Genomic DNA, 15,161 nt, shown 5'->3' with positions numbered 1-15,161 from the left:
TATTTTTAAATAAAATAATATTAAAAATATATATATATTTTATTGTTGTGAAAACTAATATTATTTGTTTTTATTACATCACATTGTTAAGAGTACACAAAAAAGTTCCAAATTTTTAAGACACATTATGTATAACATAATTTATTTAGAAATGCAAATCAATTATTGAAAAAAAAAATGTTATGCAGTATTTACGTATTTTTTATTCTATATTTACATAAACATTTATAGCTCAAATTTAATTAATGTTACTTTTAACATGAGTAGAAATAAACGAGAATACAAGAGATAAATCTTTCGAAAATAAATATTATTACGATATTCTAAAATGAATATTAAATGCACAATAATTAAAATAAATCACATCCAAATCAGAAAAATATCACATTAATCTTTTGAACAAACAGATTTACAATTTTCTACGAATTTCTTTCGGATAATCGTAACTGACAAAAGATAATGAGTAATATATTTTATCGGAATAAATTGGCGAGTGGTGTTCTTGACCCTGGTAAAAAAAATTTAGAAGGCATTCAGGAGCGCTCGATCAAAGAAGATTTTATCCTAGATTTATTGTTCCAAAAGAAGAAAGATCTAGCGCCCAAATTTTCGAAAATATTATTTTTTTATAATTAATGAGTGTTTAATTGAAATAATTTGTAATTTAAATATTAAATATATCAAAACAATAGTTGCCGGGGTATTCGAATGCTTTGGTTTTGCTAATCAATAAACATGGTAAATAATGCGAGCAGTATTATTATTATTTTTTCAGCTAAGTAATTAAATGAATAATACTAGTAATATCGGTATTGACTGTTATTTTTCTCGGTAATATTAGTATTATTGCAATCCCTACATATAATACGTATTTTTCCAAAGATTTATTCAACAAATAAAAACATTTTTTCTATGATTCAAATAATAATAATATTAGTCTCAAGTCCTGGGAATTTGAAAAACCCGAGACTTCGGAATCTCTAGTTGTCAACAGCATCAATAGTTTGACTAACTTTCTGCAAGAACTCGGTGAGGCATAATCCCAACACGCTGAGATACAAGAACTAAATATTTTACGAGTTGTCTACGTTCGCTACAACCGATGTCCAACAATTTTCTTAGTAAACATAGCTCACTTTTTTGGAGAAAAATATGTTATTGTCTGTAAAATGGGCGGGGCGAACCACACTATTGATTCAACAGTGATTGAAGACGTAAATATGGATTATTTCGAATAATTTAGCAAGAATGATTGATCTACAATTTGTAATATTTTTATAACTTTTGTGTATTTATAAAGATCGTCTTGAGAATTAGATAAAAATACGCTTTCGACAGATTTCGCAATCTTTCAAAAGGAAATTGGGAACCAAATCGAGCCCAAAATAACGTCCCATCTTGAACTTCTTGAAGCCATATGTAAGATCTGAGCGCTGAATACAATAAGGAAACGGGTAAGCGGAAAACAATATTAAAGGGAGGAATCGACGACCTACTCTAAAAATTTGTTAATCACCGTGTAAAATTAAAGTGAGTCTTGCGAGACAAACTTTAAAAATGTATGCATATTGCAAAGATTCGCATACTCCGACGCATAAACTGAAAACCTGTTCCGTTCGCGCTCCCTTCGAGGTTAGCGGGATTTACTTTAAAACGAAGCTATAAATAAAACAACATTTTAACAATATATGCGAAAAGCGCACGAGTGACGCAGATATCGCGAATAATTTATGATGACATATTTATCAGTTACTAAAGAGCGACCTTTCTATAGAGAACGTTCTCAAACGCTACCTCAACGCAGAAAAGCTCCACCGATACCGTGTTAATTTTAGAATTTAGATATTAAAACGTACACATCAGCGTTTCATTTTATTAATACATATAAGGAATTTTGCGCATATTTTAATTGCAAACGTACAACATCGCGTAAAGCGTTTACTAATCACTAAAAATGAGCAAATAGCAATCTCCATAAAAATTTGGTCACACAAGCGCCTTTTTAGCTACACGTCGACGCGTAACGAGAGGTAATTTTTCACACCACTGCTCTAGGTGTTTTTCGTTCTTTGTTTCGTTACCGACCTCATCTGTTATATTAAAATCGTTCTACTGTTTACACTGTAGCATATTCTAGTTAGCTCACGTCAATAAATCATACGGCGTATCAAAAATAAAAATTACGACTGAAATAAAACAAATATGAGATGAAGCATTATCTCGAATAGTTCAGATAGTTCCTCGCGTCGCTTCTGATGCGTATACGAGTGACAGCGGGTGAACGGCCTACGATTTTTTTCACACGGAATCATCAAAAAAATTTCTCTTTGCGAGTATTTTTACTTATCGCAACGATAGAAATGCAAATCCTATGTTAAATTTAGCTCTATACTACGATCAGTACGGAGCTTCATATTTCAACATAAAATCCTTATTCGTATATAAATAAAAACGAGATTCATTACACAACGCGGCCGGTGCAGGGACGTTATCCAAGGGGGGGGGCAAAATTTAGTTGTCAGTGATCGTTTTTTTAATATTTCGATTTCATTAAGATTCATAATATTAATTCAAGGAGGGAGGAAAATGCCCTATGCCAAATATATTGAATTAACACTCACCACTAAACAAAATAGTATACCAGTCTGAAATTTTTGGCAAAGTTAACTCGTTCTACCGATTGTTTTATTTTACGTGTTTAACCGATCGTGTAATCCTGCTTCACACAATGTTCTCCGAACAGTACTGACTCTAATTAATCACTTCCATGCAAAGTATGTATTTCCTTTCTTATATCTACAGTGGTTTTAAGTGGATTTTCTTTAAAAATTCTTATTATTTTTCAAACCAAACCCAAATATTTTAAGGCATTATAAACTTGATTCCTAAAAATATTCAGTTTTTCTGATACACTTTTAACTGACCACTGCTTATGTTTTAAGTTCACGATTATTTTCCGTTTTATCGGATCACCGCAAATTAAATTTTATTTTATATATAAATACACTATTTATTAATATTTTTAATAACTAAATCTAATCTCAATAATAACAATATGATAGGGCGACGTTAAAAGCAGAACATTGAATGGTGAACTCATGTCAAGTGATATTTATAGGATATGACTCCAGAAAAGAAATAAATTTTGAGTTTTATTAATGAATACCATTTGGAGTGAGCCTCAGGTGAATATGTCAATGTTTATTTACAAATCTACTGTTGAAAATGTATTTGGAATTCACTAGTTAAAATATAGCTTCATTTAAAATACACATTCACTGTAACATTTGTACATCGCATGTAAATAAAAAATGATATGTTTGGAAAAGTTCAAAATATCTACTAGGAAAAATGTATTCTAAAACGATTTCACTGAAATTATGTATTTAAAAAAAGATATATTTTAGAGATAGATTTTACTTTTTTGTTTTAGATTTTTAAGAATTTCTGGTTTAGAATCAGGGACGTCATTTCAGCTTTGTTCAACGGGGGGAGCAAAGGTTTGCCTGTCGGTGGTCGTTTTTTTAATATATCGATTACATTTAAGTTCATTAAACGACATGCATTTTCAGGCCAAATTCAAGGGGGGCAAATGCCACCCACCTGGTTATTAGTGACGTCAAATGAGAGTTGCGTACTCAGAGGTCCGAATTGAGAATGTAGTGAGTAGCACTGACCGCGATTGAGTCATCGCTGTGAATATTTTTTTCCATCCAATACGGTCTATCGGGAGTAGAATACACTTTGCAACGTCCAGCTCGAATTGCATCGAGCGTGGGCGGCTGGGCGGAAGAGCTGCGCGCATTCGGCGCGTCTCTCGGTTCGAGTTCACCAGTTCACGTCCCGCTACGAAAAAACGGTCACACCGGCGACTGCGGCGGGTCGTTACGAGACGCGGCGGACCGATCTCGCTCGACCTCGGGAGGTCTCCGCGGGGGGAAACTCTCGTCGAATAACTACTCGAGGGGTTATTCGTCGGGGGGTTGGCGATGAATTTATAGTGCGAGTCGCCGTTTTTCTATTTCGCTAAAGAGCGGAGTCATCCGCTCGCAGCTCGGCGCTGACATCATCGCCGCTTATAATAATACCACAGCGCCCAGTTATCGCGTCTGTCAGCTGACTGTCGCGAGGAGTACAAAACGGAGCGCTATTCGAGTAGGATATTGCGGTTGCGATGTACCCCGAGGCGTTCGTGTGCGGTTTAGAACGAACGTTCGTTCCATCTAAAACCAAAACGTAGACGTCTGAAAGGGTCTTTCAGATAAAGACAGTCGCTTCTCTATCGAAAACTTCTTTGCATCCTTTTCAACGCTTTATGCTCTGCGGCGTATTCATCTCCTGAATTCTGCCAGATGCGCTCGAGCGACGTTTATCATCATCAGTCGACGAATAGGCAACGCTGCGATTAAACTTCAATTTGCCATGCACGCGTGTGTGCCAGCGTCAAATATAACAATAGTGACTCGCTGTTGTCCAGCGTCAAGGTTATATCAGATTAGGTTTTCGATTTAAAATGGATCGTTTTCGAAATAGACGATTCAAGAAATGATTTAACAAAACAGTTGATAGTCGAAAGCGGCTCATCGTTATATGCGGACTATATGATGTCACTCGCGCACGAGGCGCGGAATCCACCTAATAATCACAACAATCAAGGAGAGCAATGAAGTAATTGACACCTATTGCGGTGACACCCGAATTTCCACTGGAGGTTCTCAACCTTTATATAATTTGGGTCGAATCTGACGGGTTATAATCTAGCGTCGAATTTGCAATCAGGGCGCGGTGCGACAGCGTAAACGAACAGGTGCGGTCGCAGGTCAACTTCCGACACGTCGTAAGGGACGTTATTTCAGATTTTTCCAGAGTAGGACAAAAGATGGCTAGTCAATTAATAATTCCATTTTCTTAGAATTTAAAGTAGTTAATTAAATGACATGCATTTTTCTGGGCAAATTCAAATCCCTGTTTATAATTCGCGTCAAAAGCAATAAAATCGCGCCGTCGAATTGGGTATACTCGACAATCTAGCGTTCATACTAAGATTCTTTTAATAATATTACAAATTAAATAAGGAACATATAAACCGAATTTTGCCCAATATGAGAGCGCAAAAAACAATTATCACTTCTCAGAAATCAAAAATTCACGTCAAAAGCAATAAAATCGTTTCAGAGCGTTCGCACTGCGACGGCGCCGGCACGTTTTTATTGCTTTTGACGTGGATGTTTGACTTCTGAGAAGTGATAATTGTTTTTTGCGCTCTCCTATTGGGCAAAATTCGGTTTGAATATACTTTAAGCAATTCACTCTTCGGGATTTCTAACCCCCTAAGGGGCGTGACTTCGCAGCCAGAATGGCGGCGATGGAAACTCGTAATAATTTATTAGTTAAATTTACGTGTTGCGACAAACTATGATGAGCGAGATTGTTATTTTCCGGGCGGTGGTGGAGAAGCTGGCGGAGGGATGATGTCAGTGGAAAATCCTCAGAGGCCTTGTGGATGAGGCATCGACGGCGTAGTGGAGGCCATCTATGACTATGGTCCTCGCCTCGGGCCGTGTCTGCCTTCTCATTATTGTAGACCATCCTCAAGTATTAATGGTTGCAAAGCTAATTGACGAATCACAACCATGCACTGACCATTCAGCCAATTGTCGCATTCGTTTCTTCGAACAACAAAATATGTATACGCCTCTATAAAGTGTATTCTGAAATGATTTTACTGAAATGACATATTTTTTAAATATTTTCGGGATAGATTTAAGAATGTTATATAGATTTGGTTTAGAATTAGACGTCATTTCAGGGTTTTTTTAATATTGCTGTCATTAAGATTCATAAATCACTTGCATTTTTCTGGGCAAATACCCCCCCCCCACACCTGCCTCTGCCAAATGACGTCTCTGCACGTCGCACCCCAATATGTGTTTTATTACAGGGAATCGGTACGGAAGTCTAGGGTAAATTACTAACTACTAGTATTAGCAGCGACCAGTCAACAAAAAAGCGGTAATCGTAGGTACCCTTTTACATCACGCGACCGCCGAACGCGTGCACAGGGAGATTGTAAAAAAAAACCTCCTGCCTCGCGGCGATTTAGCATTTACGAGGTTTCCAGAGTTGAACGAACAGAAAAGGCGTGTGACGAATCGACTGCGATATGTACGCGGCCAGATAGATGAAATAGACGCGTACGTGCGCGCGTGTGAAACTAAACAAAACCGTCCAGTCTCGGACGGGATCGCGCTAGCTCGTTCGTCTCCGTCGGATGTGGGTCAAGAGCCAATCTTCAGCTTTTTCAAAAGAATAGGAATTATGGTTCGAATGCTCGCTATGCGAGTCGACGATATGTAAACTTCAATAGCAAATCAAACTCGCGTGCGATTCGTAGTTACATTTGATCGATACGCAGGTGAACGAACTGACGCCTCCGCGCGGATAGTGGCTAGAATGACTGTCCCGGCGAATCGTTCCGGTTTAAGGGTTAAATAACATTTATGCTAAGATGTGATTCAAAGTAATTAGCTAGAACGAAGCTCGACGGAACGCTCGAGACGCTCGTGAAAAAACGACGAGTTCAGAAGATTTTTTGTAAGACAGGGGAGGGAGGCACGTCGTCCGGGAACGGCGGGCCTGACCGCGTCTAATCTATTATGCGTTGAAAAAATTCAATCGAATTTTATACAAAGGTTGATTCGAACGATTTGGTCATGCAAAACGAAATTTGACAATCGATTAACCAATACGCGTTTTCATTCACGATGCATTTTTGGAAATTCGCAATGAATCAAAACAGTAATTGGTAATCTGCACGATGAGACAATAAAAAATAATGGATTTCTTTTCGGTACCGCCAATGCGTAATGACATCATACGTTCAATTATACATGTACGATATCGCCCAGATACACAACTACCTATCTAAAAACAGTTTGTTTACAGTGCAACATAAAATTAACAATAAAAAATATATTTACAGAATTTTTATTAAATATGTTCACGACGTTTCGGTAAAGAAGGCTTTCAGCATCATTTGGTGATATTATTCTTGAGTCGCACAATAATATTATTACATATAGCTTGATCGTTACGCGGATATCAATATATTGAAAAAGTGTATCACCAAAAGATTGACGTAAATTTTTTTTTCAGCTTAACCATGAAAAAAATTATTAATTAATTAACACGGTTTCACATTTCCCAAGCTATTCAAACTCAAACCTAAACTAAACAAATTAACCAATATATTAATTCAGTTTAGGTTAGGGTTTGAACAGCAAATAGACGTTTCGCAACTGTCAAACTTGATAACTATAAAATATTTTAATATTAATCTCGTATAAACGCGCGAACGCTGATTAATTAACAGAAGTGCATGCGCACAGCAGTGTGGAATAACAATTGGTGGTTTTTGAGCGTTGCGCGGTGCTAATTTACATGTACCAAAATAAATACCATATAACATTTATATTTTTGAAATAAACTACACCATGCACAGATTGCACAAACGATCGCCAATGTTTTGTATTATATTGTCGGTTAGGTTAGCTGATTTGATTATATATTTCTGGTTAACTTTGTTCGTTTTTTAAAACACATTGTTTTCGGGACGGTAGACTGACGATAATGTCGGAGACCACGTACATTTTAGGGATATTTAGCTCAATTAATTCATTCTCAACTATCATTTAAAAGTACATACGCACTGTTAATGTTACAGTGCCGAGTGTACAACACAAAAAAATGTGAAAATTTGTGAATATGCAAGAGATGTTTTAAACGATAGTAAAATAGGTTTATTATATGTGTTAGTTTTAGGTAATTTTATGTCGGCAATTATCCAACTATTCTCAAGTTTGATAGTGCAGAAAATGGTAAGTTTAAAAATGTAAATTTCACTAAATTATATGTTGTACTTCAGGAGTATAATGTGTTAAGTTTTACTGGTATAGGTTAAAACCAGCAGTCATTTTTTTATCTGAATTGTAACAATTTAAAAAAGACTAATCTTTGTGTTACTTAAATTGATAAAAATTAATTAAAAACACGATAAGCTTCGAGTTCTTATAGAAACGATATTAAACGTATTTATCCATAAATGTGTCTATATTTTATAGACATATGACATAACACAAACACGTATATACGCGATAAAAACGTTTTAAGGATGGAGCGAAGATAATAAACCGTCAACACAATCGAGGTCGCGATGCACACATTGAATTTCTTTAAATATTACGAGCCTGTGCGGCAGATAAGAGCGATAAGGTAAACCCTTCGTCGAACAGACAATATTTCATTATCACGAATGAATCAATTTAGGAAACATTGCCACTAATTGACGCAAGCCGAACCAGAATTTGGTTTTACGATTTGTAATACACAGTAAATACGATATAAATCTAATCATAACTACAGTAGAAGTAAATGTATGTATCAGGTTGTCCTACGAGTCTTTGCGGTTTTTGTTCCTACATTCGCAAAAAACCTTTTTATAAATTAACGATAATTTCACTATTCTTTCGGTGTTTGTTAACAGTAGACGTATCAATGATGCTATTTAGTAACGGGATATTTTTTTGTTTCAATATTTTATACCTTAAATCAAAAATGACAGTGGGGATTAAATAATTTCGGTTAAATATATTTTGCTTTGAGCTTTAACTCAACAAAATATATGTAATGCAATGAGCAGGGATGTGTCAAATGTGGTTCTTAAAATTTCGTTCCGGAATTATTGACATTGAATATCTCGTCAGGGGTTGTTAGTGAGGATCAGTTCTATTGTTACTAAAGATGAGAAATGAATCCTTTGTAAAGGGCAGTGGTTGGACGGCAACCAAATAAGATAATGTTATGCATTTGGTGGGTTATGATTCCTTATGAGTTATAATTCATTATGAGTTATTGGATCATAGGAAGACAATTACGACAGACATAGTGTACTTCGACCATAAAAAATAAATTTGCTTACATTTTAAAGAAGGGTAATTTCACACCAAGATAGCGCTCGCTTTCGTGTATTCAAGACGATAGAAAAATTCAAAAACGGATATATTATAAAGAAATTGCTTCTAAAAAAACATTTTTTCTCGAATCAGATAAAACATGCGGAGTAAAGGTTTTAATTTTTAATTCATTTAACCCGCACCTTAAAAGCGCAGAAAAAGTGTGATATTATCGTGTATAATGAATATTTTGGATGTTGATTAGTCATTATTTTATTAAATATCAACCGGAAAAAGTTGGTTAATATTTATGTAATAGTGGCCTCCTCTAAATAATAACATCTACATCAGTATTTTTGTAGTTTCTCTAAGGAGACGCAAGCAAAATTGACAAAAAAACGTATACATGACAACTAATCGCTGTACTTATAACTTCTCGCAAAAATTGAATCGACGATATTAAATGAAATGTTCATTACAAAGGAACTTAATAATGGCTAGTAAAATCTGACATTTCCTCATCATTATTGTGCGAGGCAGGGTGTCCCTGTTCTAGTTTGCATTTTCAATGGAATAATGGACATTAACGAATTTGTTTACGCCTCGAAAACAGTAAATATGTGAAAAACTATCTAAAAACAGATTTAATGTAAAAATGTTAAATTAAATCAACATTGATATTGAAAAATGATCAATGTTTTGGTAAAGAAAATGAAACCTGTCAATATTATTATGACGTCTGGCAACATATAGTAGTCAGAGATAAAGAGTATCGTTCAAAGTCTGGGTCGGATAAATTTAGAGACGTTTTCAACTGTCACCTGCGCGCCGGAAGCGAAAATTGAGTCTGCGCAACGATAAATAAATAGGCATCCATCTTTTTTTCAGCCGCCATGTTTCCGTCGGACATTTTTTGTCAGCTCCCCGAGCGACGTCGATCGATCCGAACCGCGATTGTCGACGAACGAGAGACGTCGCGAGACGCCGGTTAAAATGGAAGCGAAGACGCCGCGCGGGGCGTGTCTCGGTCGACCTTCGAGCGACCGGCCGGCTTCGAGACGAGCGATGAGAGCCGCGACGGAAAACGAACGAGGACGCCGGAAAGGGTATCGACGTACCTGGCGCTCGGCGCAGGCTGTTGGCGGCGGCGGCGGCGATGCGTCAACGTGTCGAACGAAGACACACCGACGACTCTGCGCGGCAGCAGCGCACTGAGTGAGGGCGCGCCGGGCGAGGGGAGCGACGCGAGGGGAGGAGCCTATTTCCGGACGATGCGCGCGCACCGGCTTTTTTTACATTACTTTTCAACCCCAAAGCGCCACAATGCCGGCTATGTCGCTAAAAAAAAAAATATATTTTTCTTGTTATACCTCACTACATTTCAACTTGACATTCTTAAAATTCATCGTTGTACAAACAAATTATACAATTTAAAAGCTTATCTTCAAGACAAACGCTTTTCCCGAGCTCACTATAGCTCGAGATGCTTCATCAATTTTTTCTTTCTTCAGTTTTTTTAGATTTTGTTTAAAGAATTATGGGGGCCAATATAGATTTGTTATGGCCAAAACTGGTCGGCGCAGAAATAGCGGTGTTGTGACGGCTCTCTCTCTTCCGGCAAGCTTGTAAGGGTTCGGACGCGTGCCGTCGCGCGTCCGCCCCAATTTTGTAATGTAAACCGTAACCTTAAATAAATATACTACTGCAGCGGCTCAATCTGTGTCTCATTGCCACCCGCCATCATCACAGCCCCTAAACTGTTGACGCCGACGTGATCCTGAGCACACATATGGAGTCAGACGCAAAATGGCAGACACAGACGCCGCTGCAGTATAAAAAGCCGAGCCGCTGCAAACCCACTTGCTGCCACCCCGCCGGAGCTTCCCTGGATCCGGACTCGAGCTGGCGGACCACCAAGACGATGGGCCTGCGCCTCCGACCATGAGCCGCCATCGTCAGCCGCCGCCGCCGCCGACCACGTGACCCAGGAAGCATCCGGCGCCACCACGCGCCTCCAGCGAGAAGCCACCGAAGTGCTGCCGTAGACCAGGCTCGAGTGGACCACGCGTGACCCGTCACGCACCCGTGGGGCTACGCCCCCGCGACTCCGAGCTCGAACCGCATGTTCGGGGCCCGTCACGCGCGCGCCCTGTGTAGCTGCACCGACGCACCACAGGGCCCCGAAAGGTGCTCCCGGACATGCCCGTTCTTCTCGCGCCCCCTGGAGCCCTACGCGCCGCCCGGGTCTACACGTGTTCCACTCGGCTTGGAGCGAAGCACGCCGCGCGTCACTGGAGGCCGCGCCGCCACACCATACGTCACGACTTTGCTACTTTTGCGCCGCCAGCATTTAAATCAACAGCAGCGCCAAGGCCCCCATACCTCCCCCTGGTTATAGTTCGCAATTGTAAATTGCTAGGGCCGGAGCCGTATGGGGGCCAATATAGATTTGTTATGGCCAAAACTGGTCGGCGCAGAAATAGCGGTGTTGTGACGGCTCTCTCTCTTCCGGCAAGCTTGTAAGGGTTCGGACGCGTGCCGTCGCGCGTCCGCCCCAATTTTGTAATGTAAACCGTAACCTTAAATAAATATACTACTGCAGCGGCTCAATCTGTGTCTCATTGCCACCCGCCATCATCACAGCTCCTAAAGAATAACCCGATAATTTCTGGCTAAGAATCAAGGAAGTTAATAAATAGTTAATCTAAATTTAAAATTCACTTAAATTTGGCACAACGCTATTATTTTTACTATTAACGAGAAATGTTACTCTTTATTTTCACGGCAAACTAGTATTTAATTTTCAGAATAAAATATATTTAATGGGAACTTTCAGATTAAGTATCACATTATAACCAATTTCATATATAATAGCTGAATTAATAACATGTATCAAGTATCATAACATGTTTGTAAATATTAATTCTGTGTCGTTTATTTATGTACAATCGATCCTAAAAAGACAAAGCCATTAAATGTTTGTCCAACAGATCATGCAACAATATTATATATGCTTAATAAATTAGATAAAACGATGTTGCAATAATTACAAAATAGGGCAATGAGAGTAGTTTTAAATAAAAATAGATTTACTACCTAGTAGTAAAATTATGATTGATAAATTGGAATGGTTGAATGTTCAAGAAATGTTAAAAAATAATGTTATTGTATTTATATATAAGTTAGAAAATAATATGTTACCAGAGTATTTAATAAGAAATATAGATGTACATATATTTAATACTAGAAATAGAGAAACTTTACGAATAGTATTCTATAAGGAAACGAGTATGGTCCGAAGAATAATGTATGGAGGTGTGAATTTGTATAATAATATTCTTAAGACAATCAATCGCAAAAATAAAAATGTAGCAGGTTTCTTCAGTGTGCATTAAGAAATATTTTTAATAAATAAGTATTTTTTATATGCACGTTTTGATTAAATTTGTTTATTGTATAAACAATTAGCTAAATAAATTATTAATAAATTATATAAATAAAGCTGAAGACGCGGATATGGCCTGAAATCGTTGCGTTTCGACTGTCTCCGCTCGGAGCGTCTCCGCCACCGCGCGCTCCTGTCATCTCGCCGAATGTAAGAACCGTTTTTGTAGGAAATCTCATCCTTATTAAAAGATTTTTTAGTCTGTGGGCTCATATAGGTGATGTAAAACGATTTTTCGTTCAGGTACCGCTTCTACTAGCCCGATGCCAAAAAATGGGTCGATCTCCGAGTCCCGCAAGGAGAAGAGAAGACTCGAAGCGCGACCGAGACCGCGATCGGGAGCGAGATAGGGAACGCGAGAGGAGGGTGAGGCATAGAAGTCGCGAAAGGGAACGCTCCCGATCGAGGGACAGAAGGAGACGCTCCGGCGAGCGCAGGCGGAGAACCAGATCCAGGTCTCCCTCGCAAGATCGCGCGTCTGAAAAGCCTCAGCGCAGGACCAGTTTACACGACAGACCCGCTATAACCCAAGCCGACTTGGAGGGCAAATCCCCCGAGGAACAGGAGATGATCCGGATAATGGGTTTCGGGGATTTTAACTCCACCAAAGGCAAGCGGGTCGATAACAACGACGTGGGCGAGGTTCAAGTAGTTTTAAAAAGAAAATATAGACAGTATATGAACAGAAAGGGCGGTTTCAATAGGCCGTTAGACTTTGTAGCGTAGCTCCAGCGTCTGAATTCGACTTTGACGATGCTTCTTCATCGCAGTCGTATTCTAACGCACGCCGCTAAAGCGTTAAGATAGTCTTTATTAGGTTGCCGTATGAATCGCATAACTTTTGTAATATGTTGATGCATAAGTAATGTCTTGTTTTTAAATTTTCTAATGAAAATCAGAAAGAGCAATGTCTGGAGAATAAGGTGGACGTTTTCAAACATTTATTTTTCAATGTAAAGCACAGTATGCCTACCATAAACTGCTCATCGAGAGGCGCCACCATCTTACAACGGTCGTTTCTCTGTTTTGGTCTTCCGCTCGTCAATTCATCTACATCTATTGACTTTTCTGTTTTAAAATATTATGTTACTTAAGCATCAACCTTATATTCTAATTCTTATTAGTGTAAATAAGCACACTAACCCATAATTATTTTTGTAAATCACAATTCATTTCATAGAACTCTTGAAAAGAAAGTTACTCAATCCACACGGCAACCTGGCGTACACACTGTTGAATATTTCGTATAGACTTGTTGAAACTGTTTACCCTTTATTGTTAATAGTTAAGTTTAGGTTTAAGCCCGTTGTTACAGACGCCGCGTGCGCCAACGCCCGCGCGGCAGCCAGATTATTGTTAACGCAACCAAGAAACTGTCGTCGCACAATCACCTGAAACTTAAAAAATTCTCCATCGCTCGTAACTGTTCCATTATGGCGATGGAGAGTTATCAAAGTTGCGGTGATCCGTACGGCGGCAGTTTGTCAAACCATTCTCACCTCATATATGAATCAGGATTTATTTATGGATGATCAAGTATATTTTTCATAGTATTTCCAGATATATCTAAATAAAGTATATACACAAATCCTTTTTTTATATACATTACATTTATATACGCAATAGATATACATTTCTCAGTATGCAATTCCGATATACACAAATACAAAATGAGCCAATAAAGACTGAACTGCGAACCTTAACGGATAAATTTGACATCTTTCAGTCTCTCTTGGCTTTTTATTATGCATAAGTGTCGACGAAAGTCGGTGTTTTCTATGTGATGAAATATTAATGTTACGCATAGTAATTATACAACTGATTACCTCACGTGTTAAAAAGATGTAAGTTATATATGCACATATATATTATATATATATATATATATATATATATATATATATATATATACATTATTTGTTATCAATTGACTTCTGTTATACTGCAAATTAAAGACAATCTAATTTAAATTAAAATACGCCGCCATCAATTAGTTAGATTGGGACTCTGCAGTACCTATAGTAACAATTTAATTTTCTGCAATTTAACTTTGACAATCCGATTTGTATTTTAATTCATATTTTTTTTTTCCGGAAACTAGTTTTAATAAAAGCTCTAAATTAGTTATATATGTGCATATCTTTGTCGATTTAACCACACTTTTGATTTTCAACCTTGCACAAATTTTCAGCTGAATGAATTCCATCCATTCGAAATGCTCTTTCTGCAGAAAATGCATTTCTACAGATTCATACCGTGTAAATACCACAAACCTAGATAGTTTCTATTCGTATAAGTTTTATAAACACTTTCGACAATGTGAAATATAAATTTTCGATCTTAAAATTCACATCAAGATGTTAAGCTGTAATTATTCTGTCTAAGAATTTATAAATATTTAAATTATTGTAATTAGACCGTGTAAAAATATGTAACTATTTCGTAAAACCAAATCTTAACAATACTCCATAACAATTTTGCCATGTTTTTAAGTTATATTATGATTTAGACCCGGTTTTTGTATTTAATATATGGCAATCATGTTCGTCATTTATGATAATCATTCGAGTTAATTTAAAAAATGTAATTGAATAATAAAAATGTAATATTCAAGAACTTCTCAAAAAATATGTTTTATTTTTAAAGTAAACAATATGTTAATATGAATAAAATGTTTTTTTTTTAAATTACAGGTAAGCTATTTCAAATGTAAATGGTTTTTAAATCACAAAAATATGTTTCGAAAATATAATTGTTTCAATTTA

At 37.3% G+C, this 15,161-nt stretch overlaps 2 protein-coding genes across 6 annotated transcripts in view; one reads left to right on the top strand and one right to left on the bottom strand.

Moving 5' to 3' along the window:
• The window catches only part of hts (adducin 1-like protein hts), a 32,674-nt gene extending 22,510 nt beyond the window's left edge, over positions 1-10,164 (bottom strand). For 3 of the 5 annotated variants that reach the window (XM_088202256.1, XM_088202258.1, XM_088202261.1), the window contains exon 1: positions 10,070-10,164. The gene's annotated coding sequence lies outside the window, so the exon portion shown is untranslated. Of the gene's footprint in view, positions 1-9,772 lie in introns of all 5 variants that reach the window. The other 2 variants (XM_088202257.1, XM_088202260.1) reach the window with 1 other exon arrangement.
• Positions 10,165-12,489: 2,325 nt separating this feature from the next.
• ytr (U4/U6.U5 small nuclear ribonucleoprotein 27 kDa protein yantar) lies at positions 12,490-15,161 on the top strand. Its single transcript, XM_088202254.1, has 2 exons — positions 12,490-12,546; positions 12,640-15,161. The coding sequence occupies exon 2, from the start codon at positions 12,670-12,672 to the stop codon at positions 13,120-13,122; it is 453 nt and encodes a 150-aa protein (XP_088058380.1). The 5' UTR covers positions 12,490-12,546; positions 12,640-12,669; the 3' UTR covers positions 13,123-15,161.

Source organism: Plectrocnemia conspersa, unplaced genomic scaffold (genome assembly GCF_051122295.1).
Source record: "Plectrocnemia conspersa isolate PC_06_02 unplaced genomic scaffold, ASM5112229v1 ptg000013l, whole genome shotgun sequence".
NCBI lineage: Eukaryota > Metazoa > Arthropoda > Insecta > Trichoptera > Polycentropodidae > Plectrocnemia > Plectrocnemia conspersa.
Note: the sequence above shows the minus strand (reverse complement) of the source record. Positions and strands in the feature narration are given on the sequence as shown.